At 41.6% G+C, this 25,177-nt stretch overlaps 1 protein-coding gene across 18 annotated transcripts in view; it reads right to left on the reverse strand.

Moving 5' to 3' along the window:
* SVIL (supervillin) overlaps positions 1-25,177 on the reverse strand; it is a 256,109-nt gene that overhangs the window by 90,991 nt on the left and 139,941 nt on the right. For all 18 annotated transcript variants that reach the window (XM_070800945.1, XM_070800947.1, XM_070800944.1 and 15 more), the window contains 4 exons: positions 19,234-19,291; positions 12,260-12,351; positions 2,232-2,289; positions 1,956-2,107 (listed from right to left, as the gene is read on the reverse strand). In XM_070800945.1, the coding sequence (XP_070657046.1) occupies positions 1,956-2,107; positions 2,232-2,239 (160 nt within the window). In that variant the 5' untranslated portion in view covers positions 2,240-2,289; positions 12,260-12,351; positions 19,234-19,291. The remainder of the gene's footprint in view (positions 1-1,955; positions 2,108-2,231; positions 2,290-12,259; positions 12,352-19,233; positions 19,292-25,177) is intronic.

Raw genomic sequence — 25,177 nt, forward strand, 5'->3', positions numbered from 1 at the left:
ATGTAAATAAAAAATAAAGATAAGAAAGCATACTTGTAATATATAAAACTATAAATGAGAATATCAAGTAATCATATAATTTATTATCTATCTGTATCTGTTGTACTTCATTTTACACTGCTATTTTGGATTTATATAAATAGTTCCATATTTCTAAAAATGTTTGTTATGATGTGATGTTTCTCCAAAAAATTAAAAATTGCCCTAGATTACCAGGAAAAAGAGGATACATGCATTTTTCAGTTATTTAGTAGCCATTTTATTATCTTTTTCTCCTCTAGAATATCTGGTCAAACTTGTTGCTCTATATTCTTTTGATTCATAGTATCATTTTAATCAATTTATGTAAAATTTTATAGGTATATGAGTTCTTTATATTTTTCATGAATATTTCCAAATTTAATTTTTTGTGAAGTCTGTTGAAGATTGTCTTTGAAACACAGATGTTCATTATGTAGTCAAATCAACTGACCTGGTCACTGGTGATTTCTACCACTATTTCTGTGTTTTGGAAGTTCATTTCCATTCAACTGGACCTAAATATTCATTTTTGCTTCCATATTCTTAATTATTCTCTTATAATTAATGATGTGAGTCGCTGAATCTTATTTTTGTGTTGAGTAGGAAGTGAGGATCGGCTATTGTCTCTCCCCACTGCCATCCCATTTTTCCCAAGACAAGTTTGTTAAATACTTCTTCCTGACCAACATGATGCTTACATGATCATATGATACATTTTATATACAATAGGATTTATTTGTGGCCATATATTATGGTACTCTGGCTGTTCTTGATTCATCATGTGTGTAATGAGAAAAAAAAAAATCTTAGTTCTCTAGTTTTCTGGCCATAGAAAACCAGAAACTGTAGAGACAAGCAAACTGATCACATTATGAAAGAGGACTAGCAACTCCCTCTGAAGAAGAAACTAGAAGACGCTGGCTATTAAAAGCAGTAGCACAGAGCAGCAGAACCTGGGCTGCAGACGGGAAGAGCAGCCCCATATATGCCATCCTCTCCTAAGGTCATGTGTGATATCTGATGCTCATACCGACATCTGAGAAACCACAGAAAAACTAAGTCACGTTTGACATGCTATTTAACAAGAAATAAATATATGATACATTTAAAATTACACCTGTTCAAATAATTTAAAGAAGATATTTGTTGCATAAACACAGAGTGAGACCCCTGAGCATGAGGTCCAGCTTTGCCCATCAAGTTCCCTGCTGCGGGCAGCTCGGCCCTGTGCCGGGCATCAGGGCATTCTGTTTAAATCCATTATATATAAGAGATGGCTGTCTTATTCAGCCCTTTCCCAAACAAACCTGAGGATCTCTGACAGCTGGGGCCCTGAGGAGATGGAGAGAAAGAGCCAGGACCTGCCCCTGGTGGGGCCCAGGCTGGGGTGGGGGAGAAATGACTGGTCATCAATTACTCAACAGTGGGGTCCTTTCTTGTCGTGACACCAGGGACCACACCTGGGAGGCACGGGGGAGCTGACGTGGGTGTTGCTGCTGGTTTTAACAAACACATAGCTTAAAAAACATTACAACCTGCACAGTTCACTTGTTGCAACATCTCCTTTTCCAGGAGTGCTGGATAGAAAACGCTGATGATAGGGAATTCCTGGTGGTCCAGTGGTTGAGAACCAGCCTGCCAGTACAGGGGACATGGGTTCGATCCCTGGTCCAGGCACTAAGATTCTACATGCTGTGGGGCAACTAAGTCCATGTGCCACAACTACTGAGCCTTCACGCCTTGAGCCTGTGCTCCACAACAGCAGAAGCCACTGCAAAGAGAAGCCTGCCCACAGAAACTAGAGTGGCCCCCGCTCACCACAAGTAGGGAGAACCTGAGAAGCCATGTAGACCCAGCACAGCTATAAATAAATAAAGTTAAAAATTTTTTTTTTTTTTAAAGGTTGATGAGAGGCCTGTGGGCCACAAGCTCACCAATGTGCGGGCTGGCCGGGTCTGTGGCACGCATGTATCTGGGTGTGTCCTCCTCCAGCAGGCGATGAGTCACCAAGCCCGTGCAGCTCTGCAAGAGGATGGGCTGCGTGTCGGTTTCAATTCCTTCTAAGCGCCGGGCAATTCTTTCTTTTCTGCACGAGACACCAAACAGAGGCAGTGAGTCAGGGGCATCGGTTTCTCCACGAACACTGGTTACTCAGTGTTTTTGCTCAGCAAATTCTTCTCCCTCTTCATTAAGTACGATGAACATCTTACCTTTTCATTTCTAAAAATTCTTTCCTCTTTGGTTCAAAGATTTTTCTTAATTCTGCAACTAAAAGAAGACAAAAAAGAAGAAAAAGATGATCCGGTATTTAGTTGTCATGCGTTCATTTTATTCATTCATTCACACATCTATCTTTGGAACTCTGTTTATGGCTCCCTTGCAGCAGTGATGTACAAAACGGACATAGTTCTTGCAGACTGTGTAATAACAGGGGAGGTAGGTGCCAAATGAGTAGGTATGTACGCAGACATAGACACAAATACACACTCACACGTACATGTCACAGGTTGGTCTAAGAAGTAATACCATGAGAACAAGAGATGGAAAAAAGAAGTGAGCTCTATTTCACCCAGGAGAACCAGGGGAGGCCTCACCAGTTTCTCTTTAGGTTTTTCTCTAGTCAGCAGAAAGCTCACTATCTGGTTTTTAGTTTTATATAGTATTTTAAACTTTCCATCCTGCAAAACGTCAAACATTTGCAAAAGTAGAGACTGGAGGACTGTGAGTGCCATGGCCACCAGCAGGTTATACCATGCAGAAGCTCACAGCAGTCTGGCGTCCCATCACTGAACCTGTGAAGATTTGCAACCTCCTTCCTGCTCGGGTTTCTAAGGTTACGTAATGTGGTACACCTTCTCCAATACAGTTTAGATTAACCTAGTTCCTGTGCCTCCCCTTCCAAGCTTTCACTGGGAGGAAATGTTAACATGTTTCCTTGCTGGAATGTAGGCGGATGGTAGAAAGGTGATGACCCTCACTCCCCTGGGCAACAATGGATGATCAGACAAACATTTTGCTGATCTTGGGAGGGCCTCATATAACACTGACCACAAGGATATTTTTATTGAGAGGCCACAGGTTTCTGTGGAAATGGCCAAATTTGGTAGAGAAATTCTTCTTGCCTCCTCCTCAATCCCATGAATTCACAAGGGCTCCTCTGAGCTTTTCCTGCTGATGTCCCAGGAAGAGAGGAGTGGTGACAGGCCCGGGGCCCATGAAACATCTGCAAGGCTGAGTCAAAGCAGAAGCTCAGAAGAAGGGATATAAACGCTTGGGATTTAAATTGCAACTGCTTCAATTTCCACTTGAAAATTGGAACTTCAATTTCCATTTTTTTAAGTGGCTATTTTTATTTTTGGCCACATTTCGTGGCTTGCACGATCTTAGTTCCCTGATCAGGGATTGAACCTATGCCCTTAGCATTGAAAGCATGGAGTCCTAACCACAGGACTGCCAGGAAATTCCTTAAGTGGTTCTTTTTAGGAAGGAGTCAAAACCATACATGTGCATGCACACATGACTTTTAAATTGTCCTTTGATTGTGTTCAGAGATACCAGTCATGTTTTTATTAATTAATTTATTTTTAAATTTAACGGTGGGCTGGACTGACATTTTTACAAGGATAGTTGGCTTCACAGATATCTCTGTCACCAGTGGCCTTCCCGGGAGTAGCCAAGAGCAAATGCTCGCAAGTAGAAGACCACAATCCAGTGATAATGGTACCTCCTGCCTTTGGAGGAAGTGTGGCCTATCACTGCTTCCCAGTTAACAAACGAGCTCTCACGAGATGGTGGTGATAAAACTTTCATGGCTGGTAGCACAGATTCTGGAGATATTTTCAAGGATAAGTATCAATGAATTATTTAAAACCCAAAGTGGAAAACAGAGCTCTATTTTTCATAAAACTGCTCCAGAAACAGTTGACACCAAATTCCAAGGACTCTGGGAGGTTTGTCTTAAATCTGTGCCCCAAACCCATAACTGAGAAATGGAGCGTATGAAGAGAGTCTGAGTGGTACAACGACATGTTGCCTTTTCTCCTGAATTATTTCAACTAGGTAGATTACAGTCTGAAAGTGTGTGTGCACTCTCAGTCGTGTCCGACTCTTTGCAACCCCATAGACTATATAGCCTGTAAGGCTCCTCTGTCCATGGGGTTTCCCAGGCAAGAATACTGGAGTGGGCTGCCATTTTCCTCTCCAGGGGACCTTCCCAACCCACGGATGGAAGCCAGGTTCCTGCCTTGACAGGTGGATTCTTTACCACTGAACTACCTGGGAAGCCAAATGTGTGTATCCCCCTTACCAATTCATATGTTAAAATTCTAACCCCCAAAGTGATGGGATTAGGAGGTGGGGCTTTAGGGAGGGATTAGGCCCCGTGCTCATGAATGGGACTGGCCCTTTAATAAAGAAGCCCCACAGAGCTCCCAAGGGCTTCCCTGGTGGCTCAGACAGTAAAGAGTCCACCTGTGAGGCAGGAGACCCGGGTTCAATCCCTGGGTTGGGAAGATTCCCTGGAGAAGTAAATGGCGACCCACTCCAGTATTCTTGCCTGGAGAATTCCATGGACAGAGGAGCCTAGTGGGCTATAGTACATGGGGGTGCAAAGAGTTGGACACGACTGAGCAACTGACACTTTCACCACTTTTTCACAGAGCTCCTGTGCCCCATCCACCACGTGAGGATGCCATGAGAAGTTGGCAGTCTGCAACTAGCAAGAGGGCACTCGCCAGAACCTGACCATGCTGTTGCCCTGATCCTGGACTTCTAGTCCCCAGAACAGTGAGCAATAAACTTCTGCTGTTTATAAACCATCTGAATGAAGTAAGCCCGAACAACCATAAAAAATAAGAATGCGATGCATTCAGAGAGGCACACGATGTCCACTCTGAAAAATTAAGTTGACTTTTCTGGTCCTCATTTGCGACTGAAAATCATTTTTATCTCATTAAAACTTGAACATTTTCTATAGAAGTTGTGCACCTGAAAACATTTAAAGAAAATCCAGCAGTACAGTGAAAAAGATAAGCAACACGCTCCATCTTGACATTATTTCCCATAATCCGGAAGGAAAGGTCAACTCATGGGGAGTTGACACACATATAACATAATTACTATAGTATATCTATTCCACAGATAACACTTAGGTTGTGTAAAAGAGAATGACTTTTTATTTGTCTATGTATGTTCGGTTGTTATTTTGTTTCTTTCATTTTGCTGGTTTAAAAAAATGTTTTATTTACATATAGTTGATACACGAGGCTGTGTTAATGTCTGCTGTACAGCGAACATATACATACATTCTTTTTTATATCCTTTTCCATTATAGTTTATCACAGGATATTGAATACAGTTCCCTGTGCTATACAGTAGGACCTTGTTGTTTATCCATCCTATATATAGCAGTTTGCATCTGCAATGGCAACCCACTCCAGTACTCTTGCCTGGAAAATCCCATGGACGGAGGAGCCTGGTAGGCTGCAGTCCATGAGGTTGCTAAGAGTCGGACACGACTGAGCGACTGCACTTTCACTTTTCACTTTCATGCATTGGAGAAGGAAATGGCAACCCACTCCAGTGTTCTTGCCTAGAGAATCCCAGGGACGGGGGAGCCCGAAAGGCTGTCGTCTATGGGGTCGCACAGAATCGGACACGCCTGAAGCGACTTAGCAGCAGCAGCAGCAATCCCCAAAGTGGGGAAACAGTGGAAACAGTGTCAGACTTTACTTTTTTGGGCTCCAAAATCACTGCAGATGGTGATTGCAGCCATGAAATTAAAAGACGCTTAGTCCTTGGAAGGAAAGTCATGACCAATCTAGATAGCATATTCAAAAGCAGAGACATTACTTTGCCAACAAAGGTCCGTCTAGTCAAGGCTATGGTTTTTCCTGTGGTCATGTGTGGATGTGAGAGTTGGACTGTGAAGAAGGCTGAGCGCCAAAGAATTAATGCTTTTGAACTGTGGTGTTGGAGAAGACTCTTGAGAGTCCCTTGGACTGCAAGGAGATCCAACCAGTCCATTCTGAAGGAGATCAGCCCTGGGATTTCTTTGGAAGGAATGATGCTAAAGCTGAAACTCCAGTACTTTGGCCACCTGATGCTAAGAGTTGACTCATTGGAAAAGACTCTGATGCTGGGAGGGATTGGGGGCAGGAGGAGAAGGGGACGAGAGAGGATGAGATGGCTGGATGGCATCACTGACTCGATGGACGTGAGTCTGAGTGAACTCCGGGAGTTGGTGATGGACAGGGAGGCCTGGCGTGCTGCGATTCATGGGGTCGCAAAGAGTCGGACACGACTGAGTGACTGAACTGAACTGAACTGAATCCCCAAAGCCCAGTCCTTCCCTCCACTTCACCTCCTCCCACTTGGTAATCAGAAGTCTGTTTTCTATGTTCGTGAATCGGTTGCTGTTTCATAAGTTAGCTCATTTGTGCCACATTTAAGATTCCATGTACAAGTTGTATCACATGGTATTCGTCTTTCTCTTTCTGACTTACTTCACTTAGTATGATAATCTCTAGTTGCACTGAATGATGTTTTATTTGAACTGCGAATGCAATTCCAAAGGGAAAAAAACTTCAGATGAGCACTTGTAGTACTCCCCACCCCCACTGAATTTTGGTCAGGTATATTCTAAAGCACTGTAAAAATAAAAAGCTAGTAAGAAAGCACGGAAGTCGCCCCTACTGGGGAAACACGTGGTCACTTCATGTCTTTTGTACAGAGTCCACAGACTGCTCTATCACTGCTCCATCTTCTGACTGCCGGCCCTGAACATAGTTTATTCTTATTTATGATCTCCCAAAAGAAGGTTTCCTTCCTTTAAAATTTTTATATAATTTCAGTCTCAGAGAAAAATTAAGACATTTTCCATTTGTAAACATTTGTTACTATACTTATTTTTACCCCCCTTTTCTATCTCCATATGTATATTTACATGTAAATATATATGAAAATATGCATATATTTATGTGTATATACACATGGATATAGCACTTCCCAGGTGGTAAAGAACCTGCCCGTCAATGCAGGAGATGAGTTGGAACCCTGGGTTGAGAAGACCCCCTGGAGAAGGGCATGGCAACCCACTCCAGTATTCTTGCCTGGAAAATCCCATGAACAGAGGGGCCTGGTGGGCTACAGTCCATGGGGTTGCAAAGAGTCAGACACGACTGAGCAACTGAGCACTGCGAGCACGAATGCACACACATTCTCAAATTCACATATTAATTTTTCTGAACCATTTAAGAGTAAGTTGCAGCCTGATGCTCCTTTTAACTCTAAATCCTTCAGTGTCTCTTTCCTAAAAACAAGGGATTTTGAAAAATTAGACTCAAATGCCATAATTCAATTGATGGTATGCTGTGTCATATGTATAAAACTAATACATGGTTCAGAAAATAGCAATATTCGTCATCATAAATCCAGATAGAAACTAGCACAGCTGGTCTAACTTCTGTTGCAATAAATTTTCAAGTGCACTGAGACTTGTATGTACACTAAATTATCCCTTGCTAAAATCCCTGTGATTTTAGTCTGCTGCTCTTGTCTAAGAAATATGAGTTCTATGACTCTATTTCTTCAGCAATTTCTGACGGGACTTGCATTGGTCATTTTCCAAGTAAGGCAATTTAAGAGGATTTGACATCAGGGGCTATAATACTTTTTATAAAACTATTTAATTTGCCTCATATATTTTGTAATAACATATAATAGCAATACGCAGGGTAATTTGGTCTGTTAGGTGCTTTTCTTGGGAAGCATGGTTTCTTCAATTAGCTCTGAGAACAGGCTTTCTGGTAAAGTTATTGTTGATTTCAGTCCCCCAAGTCTGAATACAGTAGAATCTTCCAAAGAAATGTAAGTAGCGGGGGGACTGCCAAGAACAGCTCTCCCCCTGCCTGCATTTGATACCACGGGCCAGGTCCAGAATATTCTGTATGCTGATCTTTCTTCCCCAGGAGTAATCCACTTTAACTTTTACACTTGGATGGCAGCCACTAATACAAAGACCAGCAGCTTATAAAATAAAATCATTACAAACCTAGAGGAAAGAGGGGGAGGTGTGATGGCTATCAGAAGGGTTTTTGGGGGGACAATGAAAATGTTCTAAAACTGACTCTGCTGATCAATGCACGACTCTGTGAAGCTACCAAAAGCCACCAAACTGTCTACTTAAAATGGATAATTGTATAGCATACGAATTATATCTCAATGAAGCTGTTAAAAAAAAAGTAGAATCATATATTTTGTCCATTTCATAACTCCTAAATGGAAAATCTATTTTAATAGGATAAGCTTTACACTGGTAAAGGGTTTTAATCCCTTGATTACTTGTTCATGATACATGGGTAAAGGAAGTTCCTTAGAGAAAAATCAAAGATCATTTAAAAGCTCAACTTCACAGAAGCATAAATCCCGTCACTAAATGAACAGGAAGAAGCTTCTGTAAACTTATAAACCAACATGAAACTCCATGACATTAAAACTCATAATCAATTCCTATTTTTAACTTGCTATTACCAAGAACTGACAGAATACTGAATACATCTGTTAAGGTGGAGAAATAAAAAGACTTCAGGTAATACCTGCGGTCTTTCCAAATGTATCTGCCCAAATTCATAAAGAGTAAAGACTATGAAATAAATCTATGGGAATTAAGATGAAATTCAGGGAAGGAGGGATCCTAATGCTTAAGAAGTATGTTTGAAAAACCTTGTTAATTTAGAAACATAAATCTGGTGAGTACATAATCATCTTTGATTAGGGAAAATCATGATTTTTAATGACCAATTATGATAATGTCTAGTAAAACTGGTTAATAAGTTTATACATTTTAAAATTGTTATATGTAGAGCTCTGAGTCATTGAGCTTTGAGGAATCTAGCATCTGACATTGTTCTTAATTTTTTTGATCTTCTTCTTATTTATTATTCACTAAGAGAAGGAAAGGGGAGACAAAGAGAAGAGGAAAACTTTAGCTTTCTGTAACTTTCCATAATCAGTCAAATCTAAACTGCTGCTGATATCAGTTTGTTCATTCTTGCTCTTTGTTTTGATCACCTTCATAGATTTTTACATTTGGCTCGGGCTTCCTTGGTGGCTCAAATGATAAAGAATCAGCCTGGAATGCAGAAGACTTGGGTTTGATCCCTGGGTCAGGAAGATCCCCTGGAGAAGGGAATAGCTACTACCCACTCCAGTATTCTTGCCTAGAGAATCCCACAGACAGAGGAGCCTGGTGAGCTATAGTCCATGGGGTTGCAAAGAGTCGGACACGACTGAGCGGCTAACCCTTTCAGTTTCACTCAGATTAAATTGAGTCTGTCTTCTGAAAGAGTCTTACAAATTGGAAGGACTTTTCCATTTCACACCTGGGGTTCCAGGTGGGAACCCCGCTCATAGGTGTCCTACCCTTGACTTGAACAGTTAATGAGATCACAACGCAGTGCCTCTCATTTCCAGGTACCATGAACTATCAGAATTTTCTTCCTCATATGAAATCTCACCTGCCTTCTTGTAATTCTACACATTCTTCTTATTTTGGACCGCTGGAGCAAAACAGAACAAGACTCTGTTTCAGTTGACAGTTTTGTTAAACTTAAAAATTGAAAAATGTCCCTTCTTGAAGTTGTCACCACCAGGTGACTCAAATCCCTGGGGTCCTCCTTCAAGCATCCATCCTCATAAACCTGTGTCCAGGAGTACGACTGGTTCAGTTCCTGAGGATGCATGTAAATTTGTCAGTGGGACTTTTAAAATTGATTTTGTTTCTGTTAAGAGAATATTTTTTCTGGTCTAATTTCGTCTGGGCTTGATATCATGATTTACTGCTGCTATTTTTGGTTTTTATGTTGTTTTTTTTTTTCAGGATAGAAGAAAACCCCTGATCTTCCACCAGAAATGTTTATTTTTTTAATTTATTGTTATTGAAATATAGTTGATTTTCAATATTCCAGGAGTGTAGCAAAATGATTCAGTTTTATATATGTATGTCTGTATATATATACACACACACATATATACATGCTCAGATTCTTTCCCATTATAGGTTATTATGAGATATTGAATACAGTTTTCTATGCTAAACAGTAGGTCCTTGTTGTTTGTCACTTTTATATACAGTATGCTGCTGCTGCTGCTGCTAAGTTGCTTCAGTCGTGTCCGACTCTGTGCGACCCCATAGACGGCAGCCCGCTAGGCTGCCCCGTCCCTGGGATTCTCCAGGCAAGAACACTGGAGTGGGTTGCCATTTCCTTCTCCAATGCATGAAAGTGAAAAGTGAAAGTGAAGTCGCTCAGTCGTGTCCGACTCTTAGCGACCCCATGGACTGCAGCCTACCAGGCTCCTCCGTCCATGGAATTTTCCAGGCAAGAGTACTGGAGTGGGGTGCCATTGCCTTCTCCGATATACAGTATAAAATCTTATAATTGATAGGATTAATTATAATTAATTATTAATGAATCCCCAACTCCTAATTTATCCCTCCCCAGCTTTCTCTTTGATTGCCATGAGTTTGTTTTCTAGGTCTGAGTCTGTTTCTGTTTTGTAAGTTCATTTGTATAATTTTTTCAGATTCCATGTGTGAGTGATATATGGTATTTATCTTTTTCTCTCTTTTTTTTTAAATCCATTCCTCTGCTGATGGACATTTAGACTGCTGCCATGTCTTGGCTGTTGTAAATAGTGCAACTTTGAATGTTGGTGCGCCATGTATCTTTTCAAATTAGAGAACTATATCTTTTCTGGGTATAGGAGTGGGATTGCTGGAAAAGCTGTTTCTTCTGAAGCAAGGTTTACACAGTTCATTTGGGATAAACCCAGTTTGTGAGCTGTTACTCCCCTGAGTTAGTGTTACAGTTGGTAGAAACAAATATCAGGTAATGCTCATATTATTCCACGTGCAATACTAGAGGTAGAGGGCTGGTAGCTGATGCGAATATTTGACTGCATGTACATCTTAACCAAAGTGTGAATTCACAGATGTGAATTGGATAAGAAGAGAGACGTTTAAGATGCACTTTACACTGCTTGCTCAGTGTGTTGCCCAGTCAGGAGCTGAAAGATATCCTAGCACTGGAAAGCCTCAGGGAGCTGGAAGCAGTGGGAGGGGGTGGACAGGAAAGAAACAGGCAAGTAAGCAGAACTCATCACCCTTGGACAAGGTGAAAAGTAAGAGAGAGATGAGGTGAGGCTGATTCTAGGACTGCTCTCTTATCCTCGGTGCCAGCCTGCAGCAAAAACTTGAGGATGCCTAAAATGAAAGGAAGGGACTCGTGGTAAGGTGAAGTCCATCTACAGAGGAATGGATAAAGATGTGGTACTTATGTACTATGGAATATTATTCAGCCATAAAAAGAAATCGGATCATTTGTAGAGATGTGGATGGACCTAGAGACAGAGTGAAGTCAAAAAGAGAAAAAGAAATATTATATATTAATACATATATGTGGAATCTATAAAAAATGGTGTAGATGATCTTCCCTGCAAAGCAGAAATAAGAGACACAGGCATAGAGAACAAGTATATGGACACCACGGGCAGAAAGGTGGAGTGGGATGAATTGGGGGATTGGGACTGACATTTATACACTCAGTTCAGTCAGTTCAGTTGCTCAGTCATGTCTGACTCTTTGCGACCCCATGGACTGCAGCACGCCAGGCCTCCCTGTCCATCACCAAGTCCTGGAGTTCACTCAAACTCATGTCCATTGAGTCAGTGATGCCATCCAACCATCTCATCCTCCATCGTCCCCTTCTCCTCCTGCTTTCAATCTTTCCCAGCATCAGGTTCTTTTCCAATGAGTCAGTTCTTTGCATCAGGTAGCCAAAGTATTGGAGTTTCAGCTTCAGCACCAGTCCTTCCAATGAACACTCAGGACTGATTCCTAACTAGTAAGAACCTACGGTATAGCTCAAGGAACTCTACTCAGTGCTCTGTGATGACCTAAATGGGAAGGGAATCCAAAAGAGAGTGGATCTATGTAGAGCTGATTCACTTTGCTGTACAGTAGAAACTAACTCAACACTGTAAAACCACAATATACCAATAAAGAAGAATTTAAAAAATAAAAATGTGACAAAAGAGGTCATTTAATTAAGGTTGCTTTCTTGATGAGGCAGAAAGGGGCACAGAGGAGAACCAAGCTGGAGATTAGGGAAAGAGTTCTCCAGGAAAATTAGATAATACATTTACACACTCTAGATACTGGTCGACCATCTAGAAGTCTTACCTTTAGGAAGGGCAGCTAAAAGCTGAGCATCGATCCTTCTTTTGTGGTTATCAAGCTGTTCTTTGTCTTCAAGCAAGAACTCTTTCTGAAAGCTAAAAATGATTCCATTAAGAAAATGTTTATAGAACAGTCTTTTGGACTCTGTGGGAGAGGGAGAGGGTGGGATGATTTGGGAGAATGGCATTGAAACATGTATAATATCATATATGAAACGAGTCACCAGTCCAGGTTCTATGCACGATACTGGCTGCTTGGGGCTGGTGCACTGGGACGACCCAGAGGGATGGTATGGGGAGGGAGGAAGGAGGAGGGTTCAGGATGGGGGACACATGTATACCTGTGGCGGATTCATGTTGATATATGGCAAAACCAATACAATATTGTAAAGTTAAAAAATAAAATAAAATTTAAAAAAATAATTAAAAAAAATAAAAGAAAATGTTTAAAGTCCTTTTAAACCCAGGTATCTGATATGAACTGAGATATCACAGAACATAAAAAATTATGTTACTACTGTACATAGTTAAACATGTGTGTATAGATTATAAGTAAAATAGTTTATTTGGGGGAGTTAATAGGTAGCTTTTTTTCAATTATTCATGGTTATATTAATGTGATTTTGGGGTGCAACTAAATAATTACATCAGCATAGGTGGCAGGGGGTGGGAGGGATGTGAGGGTATGTGTGGCCTCTGGTGGTAAAAACATCACTGCACTAGGAGATGGATGCCTCTGTTCAGACTGACAACCTCTTCAAGGGCCACCAGTAGCTGTGCAAACTTGAACTAATCACTCGACTTCTCTGTGCTACAGTCTTCCTCAGAAAATCAGTGACTTGTGTAGGTGATCTACACGCTGTCTTCTGCTGTTGAAACTAAAGTAACAAATATCTTCAATCAAACAAAAATCAAAGAATGGAGAAGAGGTGTGAAAGGTTCATGAAAATTTGTCCAGGGGAAAAAAAAGAAATGGGACTTCCCTGGTGGCCCAGTGGTTAAGATTCTGCCTTTCCAATGCAGGGGGTGAGGGTTCAATCCCTGGTTGGGGAAATAAGACCCTGTATGCGGTGTTGGTACAGGCTTACCAACCAGCTCCTTGCTCTGCCCACCATTCCCAGCCTCCCAAAGCACCCGTTTCTTATACCTGCTGGTGGTGTAAATACTCCCCCCACTGCTGCTCTTCAAGCTCCCACAGGACTCAGCAATCTCTAAGTTGGAAGGAACATGGGCACACTCACCAGGGTGCGTGTGTATGTGTGTGTGTGCGTGTGCAAACACACCCCTGGGACCACTGCTGTCTTCGGCTTACAGATCAGGAAACTGCCCAATGCTTTGGCCAAGGACACACACGCGGCAAGAACAGTACGCAACGTGCAAACCTCCTTCTGCTCTGACACTGTGCGCACGCACCTGGCCCAGGACTTGGAGCCCACAAGTTCACGGCCTCCAGGGGAATGCTCCTGGAGTGGGCAAGACCAGAGCTGCGGCCTCAAAGGAAGAGAACAAACCTAGGGAAACAGGCAACTCATCTTCCCCAACAACATGATCACCTCCAGAGAGGTGGTGATAAACCCGTAAACAAACCCAGCACCAGCCTGACCTTTCCCATGGATGGTCCCGTCTGTGGCTCCGCCCTGCAGGGGTGTGTCCACAGAGGCCCAATCGGAGACTGAGGAAGTGCTGCGGGAGCTATGAAGGGGGCGTACCAATCACTTATATCCTAGATACAAATTAAATTTCAAGGATTGTCTGTATACTCCAAAATACTGCCATCCCATCTTCCTAGAACCAAGCTTATCAGAAACCCTTAGTTACTGCTTATAAATGTGGAATGCTTATACTCGTAAACAGCAGTGCCATATATTCTCATCAGTTAATAAAAAGTCTTGAGAATAAGTAGGCTTTGAAAACCACACTCCAGGTGGCTTGAAAATCCTAAGACACCCCCTGCTCAGGTCAAAAACTTGGAATAAGCACTGACTTCTCAATAGTGAGAATCCAGTGACGGTTCTCAGTGTTTTTTCATATGTATGATGTAATCTAAACTTAAAACATTAAACAACTGCAGAATGGCACCCTACTTAAGGAGTGACATGCTATCAATATTTTAATTGACTATTTAACCACTTGAAACATTCCAACAAGTTCTGTACTTTCTTTGGGAAACAAAAATCTCAGGAAGAAAATTCTATATTACAAGGAATGATGCAAACCCTGAAGTATTCAGCTCCAGACCACTGGAGCACAAATATTATCTCCTATTTTCAAAACTGAACATCTGTGTTTCTATTTTCCCCCTTTTATCTGCTCATCAAAAAGCTCAATGAAGCTGCTTAAGGAAGACTAAAAAACTACCCTCTTGTTAAACATTTTACTGAACTTGCACAGAGTGGGGTTCACAATCCATCACCCTACACCCCTGGCTTCACACGCATTTCCTTTCTTGAAACAAACTACAGATGTGTCTGCATTGATGGGCACGACAGCCTCTCACGGGTGGTCAGAAACCATGAAAACCATAGCACGTTAGGGAAATCTCTCCTGCCTCTTCCCATGGCTGACTGTGAATGCTGTTTCCTCCTCAAGTCTCTTTCTCCAGCTGCCTTCCATCCTGGCTAGTCTTGCTCCTGGTCTGGGCCTCAGTTTAAGGTCATCTCCTTAAGGAGGAACCCTGTGACCCTGTGTCCACCTACTAGCACCAAATCTACACTATGTACCTCTGTTTATTCTCTGATGTGACCCTGTTTTCCTATTTATGGAACATATTACAAGTGTCTCATTTTAACTTGCTGATTTTAAAAAAATACTTTAAAAAATCAATAAATGTACAGTGAATGAATTGGCTCTAATAAAATATTTCAAATATTTACGACAACTACTCTGAAGTATTTTTTTTTAAGATTTTATATTTTTGATGTGGACCATTTTTAAAGGCTTCGCAACACTGCTTTTGTTTTGTTCTGGTTTGTCTTTTTTGACCCCACAGCATGTGGGATCTTAGTTACCCAACCAGGGATTGAACCCACAGCCCCTGCCCTGGAAGGTGAAGTCTAAACCACCAGACCACCAGGGAAGTCTCCTGAAGTATTTTATGTATACACTTTACACACTGTGGATATGATGGGGCAAAGAACATGACAAATACTGAGACTCATTAGAAGAGCATGTATTTAATAACGTCATCCCTTCCTCCCTTCCTTCCTCTCCTTCTCTTCTCTTTAAAATAACATATAATTGGGAAAACATCGCTCATTACCTTTGCCTACCTTGCCCGTATGTATGAAAATATGTGTATGCTTGCATGTTTATAAAGTATTTTTCAGGTCTCCATCCTCAAGGTAAAATTTTCTTACTGGAATCCACATGGCCGCCTTTATACTTCTTTCTTGCTGTTAATACCTCTCTCTCCAATTTCCTCCAAGCAACTACTAACCTCTGACTGCTAACCAATGACTACTAACCAAAGATGACTACCAACCAACAATGTCTAGTAACCAATGACTACTAACCGATGAGGAAGTAGATGAGCCATAAGAAGAATAAGGAAGATGGGCTGGAACCAAGGACTCTGACTTGGAATTGTCACAAGAGTTGTGACGGACGCAAGTTTCCCCAAATCAATACGAAACCAGACTGAGACAAGTCACGCCTCTATCCTGGACTTCTGACACGTGGGGGCACCAGTCAGCAGTGAAAATGCAGGCAGGACGCACTGGTGAAGCAATCTGGACCAGTCACGAACGAGCAACTCACTTGCTCATCTAATGGCTGGTTAAACACTTACAAATGTCCTCCCCTACAGCCCTAGCGCCACTCTCCTTTCATTCTCTGAATCAGAGGCACCCAAAGCAGCATCACTGGGGGAGCCCAAGCCCTGGATGCCGGACTATGTCCCTCCTCATTATCAGCTACATGCGGATTAGGGGGTCTCTGCCCAGACCACCTCTCTGGGCCTTGGTGGGTTGCCACAGCTCCAGTAAAAGGTGGGATCCTCTATTACACCATGAAACTGTCTCTCCATATAACTAAAGTATATGCAACAGTCTTCATTTTGGGGAATTAAAATTTTAAAAGCTTCTAATATGAATACAATGGGGCTTCCCTGGTGGCTTAGTTGTAAAGAATCTGTTTATCAATGCAGGAGACATGGGTTCAATTCCTGGGTGGGGAAGATCCCCTGGAGAAGTGGCAACCCACTCCAGTATTCTTGCCTAGGAAATTCCATGGACAGAGGAGCCTGGAGGGCTATAGTCCATGGGGGTCACAAAGAGTTGGACATGACTTAGTAATTCAACAACAACAACAATATGAAGAAACACCTTTAATATGTTTTTCGTCTCCTCTGAAATGGAGCTCCCTTCTTCATGACTAATTCTTTCATACTTCTAGCTCTTTCCTCTGCTTCAGTGATCCAAGAAAAGATTGCCCTTCATGCTTCCATGATAATTTTTTTTTAACATGTCCCATTAACCTACTTAAATGCCCAGCAAGACAATAAAAGGACATTTTATTAAAGTGAGAGCAAAAAAATAAATAAATAAAGTGAGAGCAGCCTATCCTGCGGTTATTATCTTCTATCTTTTTTAAAAAATGGGATGTCCTAATAAGGAACATTCTGTTCCATACCGTGAAGGGCTTCCCGATAAATAACTCTTCTACTGAAGTTTAGTTACAAGACAGGGGAGGGAACATCCCTGGTGGTCCAGTGGTTAAGACTTCATGCTCCCAATGCAGGGGACATGGGTTTGATCCCTGGTCAGGGAACTAAGATCCCACAAGGCCTGTCTGGGTAACTAGATTTCTCTGAAGGAGGCAGGTACTTGTATTTCCAGCCCATTTTATATTTAGGGCCAGAGCCCGGGGGCCACTGTTTTAATAGGCGTACATGAAATACCACCACTGTTTGAGAACCGCTGTGCCCCTCTGAGTCTCTCTCCTTGAATTGACTGACCTGCGCTCATACTTCATATTTTCCCTTGAAAAAGCAGCACTTTTCTGTCTCCTCTTTTTTTTCCCTGCTCTTCAGTTCAGTTCAGATGCTCAGTTGTGTCCAACTCTTTGCAACCCCATGAATCGCAGCACGCCAGGCCTCCCTGTCCATCACCAACTCCCGGAGTTTACCCAAACTCATGTCCATCAAGTCCCTGCTCTTAGTCACGTATTAAGTCTACAACAGCTAAACCAACCTGCTAGTGATGTATTCAAAACAACGTTGCTATGATCTGAATGTTTGTGTTTCCCGGAATTCATAGGTTGAAATCCTGACCCTCAAGGGTGAAGATATTAGGAGGTGGGGCTTCTGGAAAGTGATTAGGTCATGAGAGTGGAGCCTTCATGAATGAGACTGGTGCCCGTTCCAACAAGACAGGATGCAAGACACAGGGCAGTGGGCAACCTGGAGGAGGGTCGTCACCCGTGACAGTGCACCCTGACCTCAGACTTCCAGCCTCCAGGTATGAGAAATAAATTTCTAGCCACTTATAAAATAAATTTTATAAGCCACTCAGTCTATGAGAGTGAACAAATTAAGACACAAGCCTTAGCTTCTATTAAAAAGAAAGCAAAGATGAGAAATAAGGGAGATTGTATCGAGTACTAGAAGAGTAAGGTTTCATGAGTCAAATAAGACAGCCTTACTGATGACCATGCCTCCTCACTGCTCTGGTTTACCTTATACTATTAATAAGATCTGGATGAGATTCATCAAAGTTTACCCCATCCAGTGTGTTCAGAAGGTCAAATCTAACATTCTCAAACGCAGAGCCAAGCTTGCTTGGCTAGGGCACTGCTGACACAACAGCTTATCCCAATGTTTTGAGATGCAAACTTTTAAAGTAAAGAAACAATGTCTTATGTCATACATTAGGAACAAAAGCATCTAAGTGGAATGAAGGGTAGATCTGGGTTGTAGCCTTCCTGCATAATAAAGTGAATGCTGAAATCCACATCTCTGTGTGTTCAGAGACCATCATTTTGTGTCTCCACTTGAAAATCTCAAAACCTGTTAGGGACAGCCATCTGTGAGGCTACATCGGAAATATAGCTACCTTATTAGGCACAAAGTTTAATTTTTCTATTATCTCACCTCACTGATGTATGTACCACGGAATTTTAGCATATCAGGTACATCAAATAGGTACCCATAATATCCTGCAGCCAATGGAATTGAAGGGCAGAAAGGTTAAGAGACCAGGCAACTTGAACTTACCTGGACAGGTGACTGGGTGGATGGGTGGAGGGAGAGAAGTAAGGGGAGAAGAATGGGTCAGAAGGAAGGGACAGAGGGAGGAAGAACAAGACTAGATCCTTTCTTAAAAAACTAAAAGCATATATGTGGATAACTGATTCACTGTGCTGTATAGCAGAGATTGGTACAACATTGTAAATTAAATATACTTCAATAAAAAAAAAAAAAAAAAAGAACAACAACAAGCCAAAAGCTCCCTTACTAAAAGGATAGATTGCAAAAAAGGTATCATATCCTTAGAGGCAGATATAAGAAAGAAACGAACTTGTAAAGAAAAGCCCTTTACAAGTTTGCAATTACAGAGATACCAATAGGCCATTTTGCAAATAGTTCCCATGTGTGTGTTCAGTCTTGCTCTTTGCAGCCCTATGGACTGTAGTCTGCCAGGCTCCTCTGTCCATGGAATTCTCCAGGCAAGAATACTGGAGTGGGTTGCCATTTCCCACATCAGGGGATCTTACTGACCCAGGGATCGAACCCATACCTCTTGTGTCTCCCGCATTGGCATGGGGATTCTTTACCACTAGTGCCAGTACAAAAAGCATCTTTGCTGGCTGAGTGCACTGCTAAGTCAGCCTGCTTCGCATGTTTTAATAAGTTAAACTCTGGAGAGAAAATATTTTTTTTTAAAACATTTAAAACTCAAGGATTAGAAATTTAGGAGAATAATTTCTAAAGCTCCTACAAATCTTTGAAACTTAAGATTTCTTGAGCAAAGACTTCTTTACCTTGGAACTTTCCTTTGACACGGGAATCCAACGAGGCTTAAGTTTTTCTTGTTCAAATCTAAGGGGAAAGAAATAATGTAAGAATGAAATACCCACACAGTAACTTAAAACCAAAAAAATAAATAGATAAACTCCAATGGGGAAAAAAATTCTTCACGCTCCCTTTGAGACCATTTAAGAAAAAGGAAACTGTGAACCAGAAATATGAATATAGAAAATACAAACACCTTTAAGCATCAAACCCCACCACATGCATTATACTTAGGAATTGTTTTGTGTTTGGTTAATAGTAGCCAAGATACTTCATGGGTTAAAAAAGAATTCTGACATAGTTTAATACTACCATTTAAATTCTCTATGGTTACAAGAAAAACTCCAAAGCAATTAAATACTGAAAAACATAGCTATTATCCTCAGGGGCAAAAAAGGAGAAAAAAATTAAACAATTTTGGTCCAGGTAACCAGAAAGGTTTAAAATCATCACTGCCTGGTATATTTGATGCTTTTAAAGAAGGCACAGCAGGAGTTGGGGTGCATGAGGGGTTGATGAACAGTGGAGGGGACACTTCAGCTGTGTTTTTATTGACTTCATTAAAATCTAAATGATAATGACACCTCAAATTCACCACTTATTTATTTTTGAAGACAAGACATATATTACGTAAAGACAGCTGGTAACAATCACATCCAGCAAAAACACACATCCGAGTGAACTGGTTAATGAAAACCAGGCACAGGCAAATTTATAACCGGCTTTGGGTAAGTAATCTGTTTTACAGCTTTTGGCATAGCAACTGTTTGTCCACCCAGAAAACCACAATTAGACCACTTACAGAAATTTCTTCCCCTATGGAAGAGCCTTTTACTGCTTAATATTTAGGGGCAGAGCTTGAGGAAAAGGAGGTACAAGATATACCAGATGCTGACATGTCATTACCTATCAAATACATTCCGAATCCTGGAATTTGGAAATTCGGACCAACTAGAGAAACACAATACAAAGGTATAATGCCAATTAAACATCTAGGCTTTTTGGCTAATGACACAAATATCCTTGTTATGTGCTTAGAAAAAGAGAACTTGGTTCAAAAAGCTATCAAATATTGCAGAAGCAAATTCCTAAATGTGACGCCTCAGTTGTCCAAATCTCTTCCCAGTCGTGCGTTTGGACTGGAAAATACTTTCATAGACAATGGCCAAATTTGCAATGTGATATTCAAGATAACCTAAAGATTTCTTTTTAGCTCAATCTGTGAACCTAATGTGAGATGCCACTTTAGTAGTTAAATTGAAAGCACATCTTTTCCTCTGGGCTCAAAAGGAAGCCACTAAGAAGACAACATTTTTTGTTCCAAACAGCCTCCCATGAAGATTTCATAAAAAGACAAACATACACCACTGCCTACTGGAAAAAATTTAGTAGATATAACATTTGGTTTAGAAAAATACTTCAGTTAAAGTACAGCACATCCAGAACTTAATCCAAAGTTTGAGCATTCCAATATAATCTGCAATGTTTCCTTCATAAAGGCTTTAGTGGTTTAGCAATTTCTTTAACGTACAACAGGAAAAAAAAGCCACCTTTCTCAACGATCCTAAGATAAGCTAATTTATAAAGTCAATGAGATATTTAAAGCATCCTTTGAGAAAACCACAGACTAGTATAACGGGGCATCCAGGGTAAAATGGAAGATGCAAGACATTCATGATGCTATTAAACAGACACTTGAGGGCATTTTCCATTTCTCTCGCCTTACCTTGTTTCTCAGAGAACTTGAAAGTGCCCAGGTAGCTGGGAATCCCTGGGCTTCTGAACATGGCTGCACACATCAAGTTCGGGGACAGAGCCTGCTCTACAGCTAATTCTCAAGCAGCCACGGCTTGCGGCCCGTCTGAGCAAAATTGGGTTGAGCTTTTCACAGCGCAAGGCAGTCAGGCACTGGTGTCCTTGAGAGTAGAGTAAACGCAAAGCGAGACACTGCAGGCTAGAAGAGCTCAGACCCCGTAATCAGATTACAAGCAGAAATTAGGCCTGTGGATGCTGAAATAGACTGGATTCCAGTGATGGGACATTTATGAGGTTACACTTCCGAGCCATGGCCGAACCACAGCTCTTGCGTCGGCTAAGGAGACGACGTTGTAAACCTAACCACCATCAGGAGAGGCAGGACAGCTCCTCCCTGCCCTAAAAGCAAACAAACAAACAAAACCAAAACCATCCAGAGATGCTCCATGTACCGGGACGAAGGAGAGCCTCTGAACTATTCCCAGGCTGCTCAGAGTCTGGCTTTGGCTAAGTTCAATGAAACACTTGATCGAACAGGGAGCCAAAACCCCCGAGTTAAGAGTTAAGGTTGATGAACAACATATGAGTGAAATTGTGGGAACAGAAAAAGCAGATATTACTAGAGGTTCAAAAATTTTAATTTGAGACAGAAGCTCCTAAGTATAATACTACTTTTTCTACTCACGCTGTTTTTCTTACTTTCTTAAAGACATTTTTTTTTTCCAACAGGTTTAGGTTTACTACAAAATTGAGAGAAGGTACAGAGTTCTCATGTACGCCCTGCCCCATACACAGCCTCTCATGCCATCAACATCCCCCACCACCAACATCCCCCGCCACATGCTACATTTGTTAGTTACCAAGGATGAACCTACGATTTAACCTACGATTCACCATAACCACCCGAGTCTACCCTCTGAGTTCACGCTTGGTACTGTCCATTCTGTCGTTGTGAATACACCACGACACGTATCCATCACTCTACTATCATACAGAGTACTTTTGCCCTCAAAAGCCTCTGTGCTCAGCTTGTTTATCTCCCTCCCTCTCCCCTCCCTCGGCAACCGCTGATGTTTTTATGTCTTCATAGTTTTGCCTTTTCCAGAATGTCATATAGTCGGAATCATGCAGTATGGAGTCTTTTCAGATTGGCTGCTTTTGCTTAGTACACAGTATGCATTTAAGGGGTATTCCTAGGGAGGCGCTAGTGGTAAAGAACCTGTCAATGCAAGAGACATAAGAGATGCGGGTTCCATCCCTGGGTCAGGCACATCCCCTGCAGGATGGCATGGCAACCTACTCCAGTGTTCTTGCCTGGAGAATCCCATGGACACAAGAGCCTGGTGGGCTACAGTCCATGGGGTCGCACAGAGTCGGACACAACTGAAGCAACTTAGCATGCACATGCATTTATGGATGCTCCATGTCTTCATGGCTTGATAGCTCATTTATTTTTAGTGCCTAATAAGCAAGAGAGTTCCAGAAAAACATCTATTTCTGCTTTATTGACTATGCCAAAGCCTTTGACTGTGTGGATCACAATAAACTGGAAAATTCTGAAAGAGATGAGAATACCAGACCACCTGACCTGCCTCTTGAGAAATCTGTATGCAGGTCAGGAAGCAACAGTTAGAACTGGATATGGAACAACAGACTGGTTCCAAATAGGAAAAGGAGTACATCAAGGCTGTATATTGACACCCTGCTTATTTAACTTCTATGCAGAGTACATCATGAGAAACGCTGGACTGGAAGAAGCACAAGCTGGAGTCAAGATTGCCGGGAGAAATATCAATAACCTCAGATATGCAGATGACACCACCCTTATGGCAGAAAGTGAAGAGGAACTAAAAAGCCTCTTGAAGAAAGTGAAAGAGGAGAGTGAAAAAGTTGGCTTAAAGCTCAACATTCAGAAAACGAAGATCATGGCATCTGGTCCCATCACTTCATGGGAAACAGATGGGGAAACAGTTGAAATAGTGTCAGACTTTATTTTGGGGGGCTCCAAAATCACTGCAGATGGTGACTGCAGCAATGAAATTAAAAGACACTCACTCCTTGGAAGGAGAGTTATGACCAACCTAGATAGCATACTCAAAAGCAGAGACATTACTTTGCCAACAAAGGTCCGTCTAGTCAAGGCTATGGTTTTTCCAGTAGTCATGTATGGATGTGAGAGTTGGACTGTGAAGAAGGCTGAGCGCCAAAGAATTGATGCTTTTGAACTATGGTGTTGGAGAAGACTCTTGAGAGTCCTTTGGACTGTAAGGAGATCCAACCAGTCCATTCTGAAGGAGATCAGCCCTGGGATTTCTTTGGAAGGAATGATGCTAAAGCTGAAACTCCAGTACTTTGGCCACCTCATGTGAAGAGCTGACTCATTGGAAGAGAGACTGATGCTGGGAGGGATGAGAAGGGGACGACAGAGGATGAGATGGCTGGATGGCATCACTGACTCGATGGACGTGAGTCTGAGTGAACTCTGGGAGTTGGTGATGGACAGGGAGGCCTGGCGTGCTGCGATTCATGGGGTCACAAAGAGTTGCACACGACTGAGTGATTGAACTGAACTGAATGAGGAACCAGAAGGCAAAGGAGCTGCTGGAAAAAGGAAGTGGAGGAAATTGTAGAAGCAACTGATTCTGAAAGTGAATAATTAGATAGGATGGAATACAGTTTGTGTTTATAAATAATCCTCTGCAAAAATTTAGTTTATAAAACATAATATTTACATTCCTGAAAACTATTCTTCTTACAGAATCCTCATCCTAAGGGACTCTCAATGCTTCTTTTGAATTATTATGATGGGATAATTTTAGTTAAAAATCTTAAAATACAATTCCAGTACAGAATAAAAAAATTTTAGGGACAGGGGGCTGTGCCCCTTGGCTTCTGGGATCTTAATTTCCTCACCAGGGATCTAACCAGGGCCTACTGTAGTAAGAACATGGAGTCCTAAGGACTGAACTGTCAGGGAATTCCCAGAATAAAAAGAATTTGGAGGGAATTCCCTGGTTGCTAAGTGGTTAGAACTTAGGCTTTCACTGCCATGAAACCCGGGTTTGCTCCCTGGTTAGGGAACTAAGACCCTAGAAGCCGCAGTGTGTGGCCAAAAATAATGAATGTGGATATCCTCTTTAAGTTGGTCATGGATCTTCCTACAATGACTTGCCTCACCCAACAATTATGAAACAAAGCAAACAAATTTAAATAGGGCTTCATAGCTATAAGAAAAAAAAAAAAAAAAGACAGAAGTCTTTATTAAACTATGGATATGCAATTTAACCTACTATTTAAGTACCCCATCCACCCCATTCACATTCGACTTAACCTCCTATTTAAATACCCCATTCACATGAAACAAACAAAGACTATGAAGGGGACTTCCCTGGTAGTCCAGTGGTTAAGAATTTGTCCTGCAAGGCAGGGGACGTGCATTTGATCCCCAGTCGGAGAACTAAGATCCCACAAGCCATGGAGCAACTGAGCCTGTGTGTCACGACTACTGAAACTGCGCACCAAAGGAAAGATCCGCACCGCGCCGCAAAGATCCCGTACGCCGCAAAGATCCTGTACGCCGCAACTAAGGCCCAACACACCAGGTAAACAAATGGTCCAGAAGAGAGAGAACTGAAGGGGGAGAGCGCCAAGATGTTTTTTTAAAAAGTATTTGAAAAACAAGACTACAAAGAAATCTACATTTTATATCAATAGAAAGTAGTCGTGTTTCTTTTTCATTTACTTTCCAACAATTGGACATAAATTAAATCCCTTTTGATTATACAGTGGAAGTGACAAACAGATTCAAGGGGTTAGATCTGATAGAGTGCCTGAAGAACTGTGGACGGAGGTTCGTGACATTGTACAGGAGGCAGGGATCAAGACCATCCCCAAGGGAAAGACATGAAAAAAGGCAAAATGGTTGTCTAAGGAAGCCTTATAAATAGCTGTTAATAGAAGAGAAGTGAAAGGCAAAGGAGAAAAGGAGAGATATACCCATTTGAATGTAGAGTTTCAAAAAATAGCAAGGAGAGATAAGAAAGCCTTCCTCAGTGATCAGTGCAAAGAAATAGAGGAAAATAATAGAATGGGAAGTCTAGAGATCTCTTCAAGAAAATTAGAGATACCAAGGGAACATTTCATGCAAAGATGGGCTCA

This window comes from Bos indicus, chromosome 13 (assembly GCF_029378745.1).
Source record: "Bos indicus isolate NIAB-ARS_2022 breed Sahiwal x Tharparkar chromosome 13, NIAB-ARS_B.indTharparkar_mat_pri_1.0, whole genome shotgun sequence".
Taxonomy (NCBI): Eukaryota; Metazoa; Chordata; class Mammalia; order Artiodactyla; family Bovidae; genus Bos; species Bos indicus.